This window comes from Neoarius graeffei, chromosome 10, assembly GCF_027579695.1.
Source record: "Neoarius graeffei isolate fNeoGra1 chromosome 10, fNeoGra1.pri, whole genome shotgun sequence".
Taxonomy (NCBI): domain Eukaryota; kingdom Metazoa; phylum Chordata; class Actinopteri; order Siluriformes; family Ariidae; genus Neoarius; species Neoarius graeffei.
The window spans coordinates 67,916,728-67,930,590 of NC_083578.1; the positions used below are offsets into that span (position 1 = coordinate 67,916,728).

Below are 13,863 nucleotides of genomic sequence, written 5' to 3' on the forward strand. Positions count from 1 at the left end.
TCCCGGAATATACGAAGAATTTTCATTCCGACAGCATTCCGGCTCATTCAAGGCACATTCGGGACATTCTGGCAGGATTTGAAGTGGCTTGCCATTTTGATTTTTCCCTCAAACGTGATCAGAATGTTTCGAATGCTGTTGGAATGCCGTAAGAATATTTAGAATGCCGTTCGATATTTCTCCTCTTCGAATGCACCTTGAATGTTTTGAGCACAAGAATGGGTCCGAATGTTTGGAATGCAGTCAGAATTTTTAGAATGCACTTCGAATATCCTGGAATTCTGGCTCATTCTGCCTCTAGTGTGACTACCCTATTACTGAAAGCCTACACAAGAATTTGCCTGCCGCTCTGGATTGTTTACCTGCCATCACTTGTAATAACAAACACACCTTCTGCACTTACATCCGTCTCCCAACCATCTCTGACAGAATACTTGGCACTCCCTGACAAAGAGAAGCACATTCACCTGTTCGTACATCATGTTCAGGAACAAACTCAGGATAATGGCACTGAAACGGCCACCGTCAAATGGTGCGGTTGGAGTCTTGTTCTCGGACTCGGAAATTTTTTTTAATGACTTTGACTTGAACACTGAGGACTCGAGACTGGACTCAGACTTGAGGTTTAGTGACTTGACTACAACACTGTTTGGCTGCGACATCTGACACTGACAGGTTTTCTGAGATTTGAACTTGCAGTGGCATTACAAAATAAGGGGGTGAATTTACCTGACCACAATAACCCCTGCTGTTGATATTCGAAAAACACACACGCACTAACCAGTAGACTGGGGGGCACTTGGTTGGGGTTGCGGCTGCTGGCGTACATCCGGTACACTTTGTGAGTGTCAACGTGTGGCAGCAATTTCTCACACAGCTGATCTGCAGCACTGTTAGAAGGAGCACATGCCAGGATATGGACGTCTGGCAAACGCTTCTCCACCTGACAGAGAATGAAAAAGAAATAAGGCGTGGGTCACAATCTAAGCTCACAGATATTAATGCCATATTAATATTAAAGCCATTGTGTGGCTATGACAACAAATGAGCAACGCAAGAAATACCCAATGTTCGGGTGAAAGACCACATCTGAAGCTATATGTTCTATAAATTCAGGGTGTTAAGGGTGTCGTCAACACTCAATGTGAAATCTATGGGGCTTTTCCACTACCAACGCAGCTGAGTCGGGCTGAGCCGTGTGGTGCTGAGTTGGGCTGAGTCGAGCTGAGCGGGGCTGTTGGAGTTGCATTTCGACTACAACCGCGCTGAACTGTGCTGGCTGGAAGTGGGTGGACACATTGGGTGGAGTTAGCGAAAGTGGGTGGACGTCACGTGATGTCGTTAGGCGGCGCAAACAGTGACATCAGTGACCTTTTAAGCGGTAGTCTCACGACCCGGATAGTAAACAATAAACATGGAGGACATGGAGTCGTTAGTGTTGCTGGTCTTGGTGCTAGTTTTCTGATCTTCTTCTTCTTTGTCGTAATTCTTCTTCTTCCGGGTTTACGGTGTTTACAGATGGTGGTTTAAAAGATCCCAGCATGCTCGCGGGGCGTGTGTGGGCATGTGAGGACACTCCTCCTCACCAATCAGTGCACAGGGGAGTGTCTCCTCACGCCCCTAGCCCCACTTGGCTCGGTTGGGCTCAGTTCAGCCCCACTCCAAAACCGTGCGAGTTTTGGGTGCTGAGTAAGGCTGAAGTGAGCTCAGTCGTGCTGCTCTGAGGTAGTCGAAACGCGAGCCGTGTTGGGCTGAAGTGAGCTGAAGTGAGCTGAAAAAGGGTAATGGAAAAGGCCCACTAGTGAGTTAGCATAGTAGAGTGAGTGTGTGGTTTACTATGGTATGTTTTGATGTGTCTTCAGTTATTCTTGTATATTTATATTAACATTTATTCAATTATCTGCCCATGTTTATGTGTTTGTGGGTGTAGGTGTGTGCGAGAGAGAGAGAGACAGCACAGGCCTGTGGAATTTGTGTGTACACAGCATGTGGGTGTGAGCAGATGCTAAAACCTATCCCACCTGTTTAATGGCTTCTACCATAGTAACTGTTTTTCCTGTGCCAGGAGGTCCAAACACCAGGTACGGTGCTGGCTTAGACACTCCAGCTACAATATTGCACACTGCAGTGTATTGCTCATGGTTCTTCTCTAACTTGGAGTCAAACAGCCTAATTGCAAACACACAACATACTGAAGGTTATTGAAAGTAATTTTTTAATAAATCTAGTAAATATGGGTGCTTACATATCACTATGGAACACATGTACACACATCTACAGTAGTCTAAGTGCATTTCCAACAAATTCCTGCAGAAATAAACTGTCTTTCTTAACTGATATATCGCTTACTTCAGTGGAAGTTGTGGCTGTGAGGTTGGGACATTTGATCCTGTAGGGAACAGCACCTCTTCAAGCTTGTGTTCGACAGCCAGATGCACAGCACGATGCTGGAGTTTCAGTGGGAACCGGTTAATTGTGAACTCCACTTGAAACTTCATCTTGTTTATGAAAGTGTCCAAGAACCTACAAAACCATACACGTTAGACATTAGAGTCCTCAAGCTTCGAAATTCCAAAGTCATAAACTCCCTGCCCCAATCCCTGCAGGGTTTATGAATTCTGTTAATATATTGTAGTGGTTAGTGATGCGGAATATTGTGTATTTGTGAAAAGTGCAATTGGTAATGAGGTAAACAAAATACGCTCACAAAACACAGACAGGTGGGAACCAGTAGAATATAAACATCTATTAAATAAGATATGAATATTGAGTCAGAAGTCACAACATCTCAGGCACAGAATTGTACAACAAGGCTCCAACATGTAAGTAAGGTGTCTCTGCTGAACAAAAAAATGAATGTCTCCACATGTAGGCATTTCTCAAATGTTGGATGGTTATGACTGACAAGACTGTTATTTTAAGCACCCAAAAAGAGGGAGATACTATAGCGGCCGATGATCAGTGATCTAGCTTATTACCTAGCTGTTATACAGTGCATTTAAAAACAGCAGATTGCTAAAGTTCCCTGTTTTGCTCTTGAAATTAAGTCAAGGGCAAAGTCGCAAGAGAGAGCTTTAGGACTATTTAGTTATATACTTGTACCGTCTAGCCACCTCACAAACAAATCCTAATTTCACACTAGTTAGCTAGGTCAACTGTAATTCCAGTCTAAATACTGAAAGTTCACCTGAATGTCTGTAAAACTGCACTTAGCCACACTTACACGTACAAAAAAAAAAAAAATAAAGAAAAGGAAAAAAACACTTTAATAAACGTCTAGTAAATTATGTTTGGATAAAATTTGCATTACAACTAAAAATAGTCACACATCAATTTGAGAAACAGCCACAAGAAAACATCCACTTTTGTCTGCAAATTTTTTTTTAATCCCCCAAAAACATATTAGTATGGCAAAAATATAAAAAAAACCCAAATGCTTGCATTCAAAATCCCACAATTCGGGGGGGAGGCAACATAAACAGACAGTGGTGGTGATAAGATTCATGCCCTTTGTGGTGGAAACTTCTAATAAACACTTCAGAACGCTTAGCATTTGTCTTTTCAGTTATTTATTATAGTAGATCTTATAAAACAAGACATATAAAACAGGAAAAGAAGACATCACCTCAGGTGATGCCGAGAGTACGCACTCTGAGTTGTGTGTTAGTGGCTGTTATCTATTATACTCTAAAGCACGGCTCGAAATTCACGGTGGTCCGGTCGCCCGAGCCGACTTAATTTGTTATTTGGCGGGTAATTCCTGTCACTAGCCAGCCCGGCTGGCTAGTTGAAAATAAAAAATATATATGAAGTGAAGATTCGGACACACTGTCAACTAAAGCTGCCACATATTAAGCGCGTGCCGTGTCTGTGTTAATCGATGTGTTTATCGGCAGGATGGAAAATACCGAAGAATTCTGAATCATATCGTGTACGAGTCAGGCTGTCGGTTTTTTCACTACTGCGCATGCATATAATGCATCTCGTTGAATATCGCGGTAATCATGTTATCAAATTCAATAGATGTGGCCACATTATTGCCCGTTTAAACACGTGTTTTTTGTTGTTTACATCTACATCTGCCAAAGCTATGTTGCGATGTGGAATTTTCTGAAAGGTGTACAGAAACTGCCAGAGACGGGGACAAAGCGACCTCGGTCTGAAGAGGAGAAAAAGGCCGCCGATAAAGCGCACGAGAAGGAGAAACGACAAAGGACTTATAAGCAAACGTGGGAGCAGGGTAGGCCTTGGCTGCGATATGATTTTTATGGAATAATTAATTTTTTTCAAGTTGATTCCTAGTCAATATGAAGCTCCTAATGCTTTCTCTCTCATAAATGGTTAAATACAGAAAGCATGTTGGACATATTTTGGGTGCTATAGTCATGATAGTAAGTATATTTGTTTTCAATACTCATACACCAAGTTGCCAAGTTTTCCAATATATTATTATTTGTTGATGATATATTATGGTGCTCTGTGTTGTTCTCATTTATGTATTTAACAACAGTATCAAAATACTCGGGTCTTGAAATACTGTAAATGCACATCAGTCATGAACAATGGTAACTACTCTCTTGTGTGTTATTTTTGACAGAAGTAAAATTCATACATGAACAAATTTTGGCTAGTTGATTTTCTGTTTGGATAGTTACTTTGGAAGGTAACTAGTCCGGCTGGCTGGTGAAAAAATATATGAATTTCTAGGCTTGTAAAGGCATTTGCCTACTGCTCGCGTCTGCACGTGATTGGCTCGAGGCTTGCCCTTGAAGTGTTTTTCTTCGAAACATTGGTTCTTTATTCGAGCATGCACCTGGGCCCTGTACTACGAACGGAGGTTAACCTACCCAGAAGTAACCCAGGGTTCCCCCGCTAAACCAGGGTTGACAAAACCTGGTTATCTTGTTTGGGGTTAAACGGTACTACGACGCCAGTTATGAAGTTGATTTGTTGAACCTGTGTTAACCTAATCAGGGTTAATGCGCATTCACGTTAAAGGGGAGGTTATCAGCGCAAATCACCACTGTTCACAATGGCACGGTCGCCGTACTTCACGGAGGAAGAATGCTCTGTCATAATGCAAAGCTACGAGGAGTTCAAAACAACATTAAGAGCAAAATCTAACACAGCGGCTGCCAATAAGGAGCGGCAAGCATGTTGGCAACAAATTGCCGATCGGGTAAATGCGTAAGTACATTCTCCCTTCTACATGTTCCAGAACAGAAGTATAGGATGAGAGAAAGCTTCATGATCAATCACAAGTCACAGAAAATGGTCCTTCGACGTGGCCCCAGTCATATATAGCTTGTTTAATGTCCGAAAAATCCTGAATAAAATTTGGTATGGTAAATTCATGGAGTAGCCATGACTGGAATTCTCTTCTGACCTCCAGTAACATCGATGAACAGGTAGACAGTGTCGGAATACATCTCTTTCTGTGTGGACAGTATAATCCCAACCAGAACTATCACAATATTTCCCAACAATAAACCTTGGGTTACTAAAGATCTGAAACAAGTACTGAATAAGAAAAAGAGGATTTTCTTCACTGGCTCGGAGGAGGAAAAGAAAGAGGTTACTTGTGAGGTCAAGCGTGCCATTAAAAAAGCCAAGCTGGACAATAAAAACAAAGTGGAGGCCTCTTTTACCCAGGGGAATCTCCGCTCCGCCTGGCAGGGCCTGAAGAACATGGCAGCTGTGAATTGCACAGCATCCAGTCACAAACCCATCCAGGTTGATGGCTGCAGCGTAACATCTCTACCCAACGACCTCAACTCTTTCTTTTCAAGATTCGAAAAAGACAATACCACAGAGCTAAATTCCATCATCTCCTCACTCCAGCCTGGTGACTCTACTATCACCTTCAGCAGGGAAGAGGTGGTGAGAGCCCTCAAGAGAACCAAAATCATCACTGCCACTGGACCCGACAACATCTGTGGGCGAACCCTAAAGCACTGCGCTGAGCAGCTGGGGGAGGTATTCCAGCAGCTCTTCCAGACCTCCATGAACTGCAGCACAGTGCCCCGGAAGTGGAAACAATCCACGATCATCCCCATCCCCAAGAAGGGCCCCACTAAGGTGCTGAATGATCTGAGGCCAGTGGCTCTGACTTCCCTGGTGATGAAGACGATGGAGAGGATTATTAAAAACTACATCACCAGGTCTGTTGAGCCTCTGATGGATCCACTGCAGTTCGCATACAGGGCCGGCAGGGGAGTGGATGATGCCAAGATATTCATCCTGGAGACCATCCACTCACATCTGGAGACCCCCAACACCATCGCCAGGCTCCTGTTTGCGGACTTCTCATCTGCCTTTAATACCATGCAGCCACACATCCTCGCCGAGAAGTTAATGACCCGCTTTAACTTGGACTACCGGGTTATTATGTGGGTTATTGACTTCCTTACCAACCGGCCACAGAGGGTATTTGTTAACGGATCCTACTCTGACATCCTCCACACCTCCACTGGCTCCCCACAGGGCTGTGTCCTATCGCCCCTGCTTTACATCCTCTACACCGATGATTGCAGGTCCACTCAGCCAGACTGTCATCTGGTGAAATTTGCGGATGACACAGTCCTGCTCTCTCTGCTTTCCGCCTCTAACCCACACCATGGCTCTGTACTTCAGGACTTCATCTCCTGGTGTGAGGGAGCCGGTCTCCAGTTGAACTCTAATAAGACCAAAGAGTTGATTGTGACATTCTCCATCAAGCAGAGACAACTGGCAGAGGCTCACACGACCACCATCCAGGGGGAGCCGGTGGAGGAATACAAGTATTTGGGCACAATATTTGACAGTCTTCTGAGGTTTTCCTCCAACACTGAGGAGATCCTCAAGAAGTGCCACCAGAGACAATATTTGCTGAGGAAGCTGAGATCATTTGGAGTGAATAAAGACATTCTCCTGACTTTTATCACTCTTTCATTGAGAGTGTATTAACATTTTCATTCATCTCATGGTTTCACTCCATCAGCCTACGAGACCGGTCAAGACTACTCACTATCACCAAAGTCTGTTCCAAAATCATTGGACTCCCTGTTCGAGCTCTGTCTGCTTTTTGTGACCAGCAAACCATCCGCACCGCCCACAGGATCCTACATGACCCCTCACACACACTACACTCAGTGTTGGAGTGGCTTCCATCAGGACGCAGGCTGCGCTGTCCACGCTGCAGGACACAAAGGAGGAGGTCCACCTTTCTTCCCACAGCGGTCCGACTCCTGAACACTGACCCTTCCCTGTCCCAACATCATTGTCCAGCCCCTCGTCAGACTAAATGTACACAGAACTGACAGCTGTAGAGTAAACATTCATTCATTTTGTGTTTTTATGTTGTCTGATGTTCGACTGCCCTAATGCTGCTCTTGATGCTCTTTTAATTGCCCTGCGGGGACAAATAAAGTGTTTTGAATTGAATTGAATTGCCTACTTAAGCTGATATGTGCACAGAGTCACATGAATTAGGATGACTGACTGTTCAGCCCCTTTGACTAAGTTGGTATATGTCCTGTGAACATTTCAGAGGCAACAGCAGTGCCAAACGCACCTGGCAACAGGTGAAAATGAAATATAAAAACATCATTCATAATGGTGTGTGTGTGTGTGTGTGTGTGTGTGTGTGTGTGTGTGTGTGTGTGTGTGTGTGTGTGCACGCGTGCAAGCAAGCATTCATTTGCCTTTTATTTATTCAAGTTTTATCTGTTTGCCTAATAGTTCAAATTGTTTTGTATATAGTTTATAATGTTGTTGTGTGATATTAATGATAATATTGTGGGAAAACTACTTTGCACGGATGTTCATTTAATTTATTCTATCGTCATTTTGTTTGTTCTATTTTTGTGTATTTTATTTATTTATCTGTCTAGTTGTATCTATTTTTCTAATAATAATATTTTTTTTTGCATAAATAGTTTGTTTTTTCCTATTAAAATAATCTTGTGTTCTTGTTATAACTTTATCTATTTATCTGACTGTTTAGTTGTATCTATTTTTGTTACAATTTCAATATTTTTAATATAGAAAGTTTGTTTTTTTCTTTTAAAATGTTCTTGTGTGATAACTAGTTCTTGTGTTATATTTATTGTAGTTGTATCTATTTTGTATCTCAGACTTAAATATTTTTGTAAAACAAGTGTTTTTCTATAAAATATTCTTGCGTTCTTGATAACTATGTTCTTGAGTGGGTTCTTTTTTTTTTTTTTTTACAGAAAAGCCGTTCTGCATGGACATTCATTGAAGCCCTCATTGTTTTTTAATGGTTATTTATGAGCGTTTAGGGGTTACAATAATGTAAGTCTAGGTTGCTTTATATAAAAGGTATGTCCAGAAATATTGATGTCACTGTCTAAGCAGAGGGATCTGGCTTCTTTAGACGCTGTCTTCTTAAAACTGAATAAATATTTAAAAAGAGCCAAATGAGCCAGTCTTTTGAACGGCTCTTTTCAAAGAACGGATCACAAAGATGCGGATCCCATCAAAGAGCCATAAATCCCATCTCTAATCTGCACTCCGATATCGCACGGGTCATCCAGGTATGCTGGCATTGTCTCTAGAGGAAATGTCGGTGGAGAGGTGGTGTTTAAAAACGGTGTGGTTAATCGGAAACCTCGGGTTAACCAAGAACATAACCTGAGACGAGCAGGTTTGAGATGCAGCGTAAACTGCCATGGCAGCATACCTCGGTTTGAACATAGCCAACTTTCGTAGTATGGGTTAATCGGGAAGTTACGCTGCACGTGATCAAGTTACTCTCGAAGTTACCCTGGTAAGCCACAAAACCCGCTTCGTAGTACAGGGCCCTGGTGTGCTCTAATCATGCGCAGCGGATGCGTGGTCAGGCATAACATGACATCAAACATAAACAAGGCAGCCTGCTTATCACCAGCTGTTGAGTCAAGGACACAGAAACACAGAGAATAGGAATGTCCATCTACTAAATTTCCTTCACACCTTACAATTGTAAGAAGGTACTAACCCCACTTATCACTGCTTTCTCTCGGTCTCTTTTTTTTTCCCTCTCTGTGACATCTGTCAGCCATGTTATGACTCTGTTTGAACACTGGGACTGATGTATCAAGTGAGAGTTGGAGGAGTCCCATTTATCAAGGGAATAGAATTATTCACAAATCGTTTGGATTAGCATTTACACAAGAAATTTCGTATTTATGAAAATCCCATAATTTCAGAAACAAAACCATATCTTACTCCTGCTTCTGAGTGTGTGTAAATTTATGCACAAGTTGCCTAACTAATGTAAACCTTGGTCATTTGGCTTCAAGTCAAATTATTTTCAGTGAGTTACTGCAATTTTATATATGGATTACACTTCAAAACAAGTTGTTTCATGTTAATGGTAACAATCTAAGAAATATTAAAGGTTCTGACTGCAAAGTTGACTTCTGGGCAAAAATGTTTTATTTCTATTGCTGTTGGAGTTTTGAGATGTTTCGCATTGATTTGAAGTTGATTTGAGTTGAAATTGAGGAGTTGTGCTGCTGTACACACTGTATCCTATGTGTAAATATTTTGCCAAGATAAAACGCGTATCACATTTTATGATTCCAGAGATTGCCGACGCAAGTGAGCAACAATATCACGTGACCACCATGGGGCGTGTCTGACCTACTTTTAACCAAAATAAGTCGGCATGGGCAAACATGGCGGACTCTGCTCTCTCGCCAGCGGAAAAGAAAGGGCTAAATATGAAAATGAATCAGCTAGAAAGCATGTCAGAAAAGCGATGGAAACCAAAAGATTGTTTGCAAGACTTTTCATGAAGGGACAGACTGACTGCTGGAATCGACTGAAGAATGAAACGGGCACAAAATCTGATGAAGACTTTGCAGCACTTGTCTTGGACTGTTGAGTCTGAGTATGGAGTTATCTACCTAATGTTTTGATCTTACAGAAAGAAACAATAACACAAAAGCAGTAACAGAGAGAAGATATATTTGTCTTTTGTTTCATGGATCTATTCACGAATGTCAACCACAAATTACATCCCTGCGATTTAAAACTCTCCGAGGTCGATGCGGAGTCATGATGTTTTCCATGCATCTTCATCTTGGTGTGACCCAGTTCCATAATTATGCTAATTAGTTCAAGCTACTTGCGTTCAGTTGTTTCCGTGGGGCCATACTGTTTGGCTCCAATAGGTAGGAAAACGGTCCCAAAATGGAGGAAACCCTCAGTACATCAAAATGATCACATCTCATCTGCGTGATATTGTTCTTGCGGGACATAAGAAAATGTCATGCACAATAAAAAATTAAAAAATTTCAGAAGCCTTTGCAGTCAGTACCTTTTAAATAAATAAAAAAAAAGAAAGAAAGAAAGCCAATACAACTTTATAAATTAAGATAAATAATACCACTCATTTAATTAAGAATGCCACTGTATAGAAGGATGTGCTGCAATGACTCAGAGTGTAAATCGATTCCATTTGCCACAACATCATCTTTTAAGGCTGTGCAACTCTTTATTAAAGCCAGCAATAAGCTACTAATAAGTGACCAATCTGGTATGTCTCAAGCTTCCTTATAGCCTGTATGTGTTGCATGAATTTCCCGATGCGATAGGCAGAATCGATAAACACCTAATGCAAATGAGTGAAGAAAAAAATGAGGCTTAACTTCCAAGCCTTTTTTTTGCCATTCACTTCTCATTTAGGTGCTGTGAGCTTTGCCTTTTATGGAGTGTTGTGGGTGTCACCAAATGCAAATCAGCTGTGCCATGCACGTGACTGGTAATTTATGGGTGATTGGCATTCATCAACATATACACGTGAGTACAGAGAAAACCAGCATTTCTGAAACTTTTGTAAATCCGGTGGAAATCGTTTTGTTTGGTTTGACTTACACAAACATTTACACACAACTTTACTCAAAGACTGATCCATGCAGCCCATTCTGTGGAATGAATATACTGTAGCTATAAAAACCTCTGTATCTGAGATCTATTCAGTACTTTGACATGGTGGTATCTATTGTTTTTTGATTCAGATGCACAGAATGAAAGATGATCTCTTTTGCCAGTTCTTGCTTGAAATGAATTGCACTCAAGACGTAGTTTACGAGTCAATATACCCTGACTTTCACAAGACCCTTTATGAAGTGTTACATCACTTAAGACAGCAGTGGCTTAAAAGGCAGGACTTTTATTCACTCTATTTGGCTTAAAGTGCATATTCTAGACCAATTTCATGTTTTTTTTTTTATATGAAAGTATGTCCCTTTACACACTCATCCAGAAGGGTAATTTTGCACATCTGTCTACAGCAGAAAAAAATAAAATAAAACGCGTCTGGAAAAATCCCAAGGGAGTCTGGAGCCAGAATCGTGACGTTACCTGCGGAAGCGCCAGCAGGCTGCGTGAGCTTGCGCAGTTTCAGTGCACAGCCTGTGTAGACCAAGCGCTCCCATTTCTCTCTCACTGTCCGGTCTTTTGAGAAACGATGAGTACTAATCCCATCAAGATTGGTGTTGCTACACCCTGCTACGATACATCTGTTAACCATTTTAACAATTACGTGATAACGTTGAAGAAATTTGCAGAAAACCACCAGGTCGTTTTCTCATAAACAAACCAGCACTGATGTAGGATTCAGAGGGAGGCGTCCCGCACGCGACGTCACGAAAATCAATGTTTGCCGGGAAATCCAAATGCCAAGTTTTTTCAGAGGCGGACCAATTCGCCTCAAATGGCTTGATTTCAACTGAATTTTTCTGGTATTACGCAAGGTGAAAAAAAATTGCACAAAATGCAAAATGTGACAGATATTTGACCAAAATTTTATATAAAATAGGAGAATTACATTGATCTTGCTCCTGAATTTACCCGTGATATGCACTTTAAACTGCCTTGAGTAAGTTAGCTTCAGAAGATATGCTGCTATGGTGATGCAATTTGCTTGGGGGTGAGCCGCCATTGTGATGTTATAACACAATGGTGTTGTGATGTTGTTAAGCTGAAGTTAACTTGCTTATATAGAAATCCTTCGAAGATATCATGTTGGTAATTGAAGAATGGTTAAGAGGATTTTCTTAGACCTACATTATTTTAGGAGGCGGCACGGTGGTGTAGTGGTTAGCACTGTCGCCTCACAGCAAGAAGGTCCGGGTTCGAGCGCCGTGGCCGGCGAGGGCCTTTCTGTGCAGAGTTTGCATGTTCTCCCCGTGTCCGCGTGGGTTTCCTCCGGGTGCTCCGGTTTCCCCCACAGTCCAAAGACATGCAGGTTAGGTTAACTGGTGACTCTAAATTGACTGTAGGTGTGAATGTGAGTGTGAATGGTTGTCTGTGTCTATGTGTCAGCCCTGTGATGACCTGGCGACTTGTCCAGGGTGTACCCCGCCTTTCGCCCGTAGTCAGCTGGGATAGGCTCCAGCTTGCCTGCGACCCTATAGAACAGGATAAAGCGGCTAGAGATAATGAGATGAGATGAGACATTATTTTAGACCCGGTATCATTCTCTACCTGATGGAGAGAGTGTTTCTGGGCCAATGATATGTATTAAAACCACAGCCCTAAAACAGGTATTTACGAGCTCATATCACAGACCTATAGCATAGAACAGACAGGATGATGTGTTGTAAAAGATGGTATGTGTTTGAGGCTTCAAATGCCCAAGGTAACATCCTTATCTTTGTTACGCCTTTGGAGTGAAGAACCTTTGTATAAATGTTTTGAGACAGTGTGTTTTGGGGGGAGAAGCCTGGAAGAAGTGAGAGTGTGAATAGTGAACTAGCTTTCAGAGAGGACAACACCTGTGTATTAACCTGGAGCTTCAATAAAACGTCTTCTGTCCTCTGAGTTTGTGCCTGCTTGCATCTTTGTTCAGAAGAAAACAGAAACTTTTCTTCACAATCCGACAGGAATATATAATTATGTATTGATTAGGATAGCTATGAATCAAAATCAGGAAATACAAAGAGCAGTACATACAAAAGAGGAATCTTGAGAACCCCAAACGAAACAAGGTTCGGATTTAAAGGCTCACATGTACTTTGCAAAGACAAATCACAAAACAAAGGAATATAAATATTCAAGACAGTCAAATGGCACCAAGAGAAGGATGCACACAATTTGGGACCATGGAAACAAGTGCTATGGAAACCACAAGCTGCAGGCCAGAGCAGCCTTACCTCTTTGAGAAACCCAGTTTGAGCTGGTCGAGCTCCACACGATGCACATAGCCTTTGTATTTGGTGACATACTCTGAGTTCAAATCCTCATTCTTAGTCAGCAGCAAATGATCTCCTCTTAACACCGATGGACGGTTTTCAGAAACACCTGGAACCTGGAGACAGGATGGTACAGATGTGGAGAATTCATACTCGTGTGTGTGCTCACACACGGAAATAACTAAGAACATTAAAAAGTGCTTTTTAGACTTCGAAATACATGAGATTGTCTCTGTAATTAACATAAGAATTCATTTTAAAATTATATTTATATGACAATGGGTGGCATGGTGGTGTAGTGGTTAGTGCTGTCGCCTCACAGCAAGAAGGTCCAGGTTCGAGCCCCATGGCCGGCGAGGGCCTTTCTGTGCGGAGTTTGCATGTTCTCCCCGTGTCCGTGTGGGTTTCCTCCGGGTGCTCCGGTTTCCCCCACAGTCCAAAGACATGCAGGTTAGGTTAACTGGTGACTCTAAATTGACCGTAGGTGTGAATGTGAGTGTGAATGGTTGTCTGTGTCTATGTGTCAGCCCTGTGATGACCTGGCGACTTGTCCAGGGTGTACCCCGCCTTTCGCCCGTAGTCAGCTGGGATAGGCTCCAGCTTGCCTGCGACCCTGTAGAACAGGATAAAGCGGCTAGAGATAATGAGATGAGATATTCATTAATTCAAAGTTTTTTTG

At 42.1% G+C, this 13,863-nt stretch overlaps 1 protein-coding gene across 1 annotated transcript in view; it reads right to left on the reverse strand.

Moving 5' to 3' along the window:
• The window catches only part of mov10b.2 (Mov10 RNA helicase b, tandem duplicate 2), a 46,649-nt gene that overhangs the window by 17,311 nt on the left and 15,475 nt on the right, over positions 1-13,863 (reverse strand). The window contains exons 8-11 of the mRNA XM_060932153.1: positions 13,146-13,300; positions 2,350-2,523; positions 2,022-2,169; positions 782-943 (exon numbers count right to left, since the gene is read on the reverse strand). Coding sequence (XP_060788136.1) covers positions 782-943; positions 2,022-2,169; positions 2,350-2,523; positions 13,146-13,300 — 639 coding nt within the window. The remainder of the gene's footprint in view (positions 1-781; positions 944-2,021; positions 2,170-2,349; positions 2,524-13,145; positions 13,301-13,863) is intronic.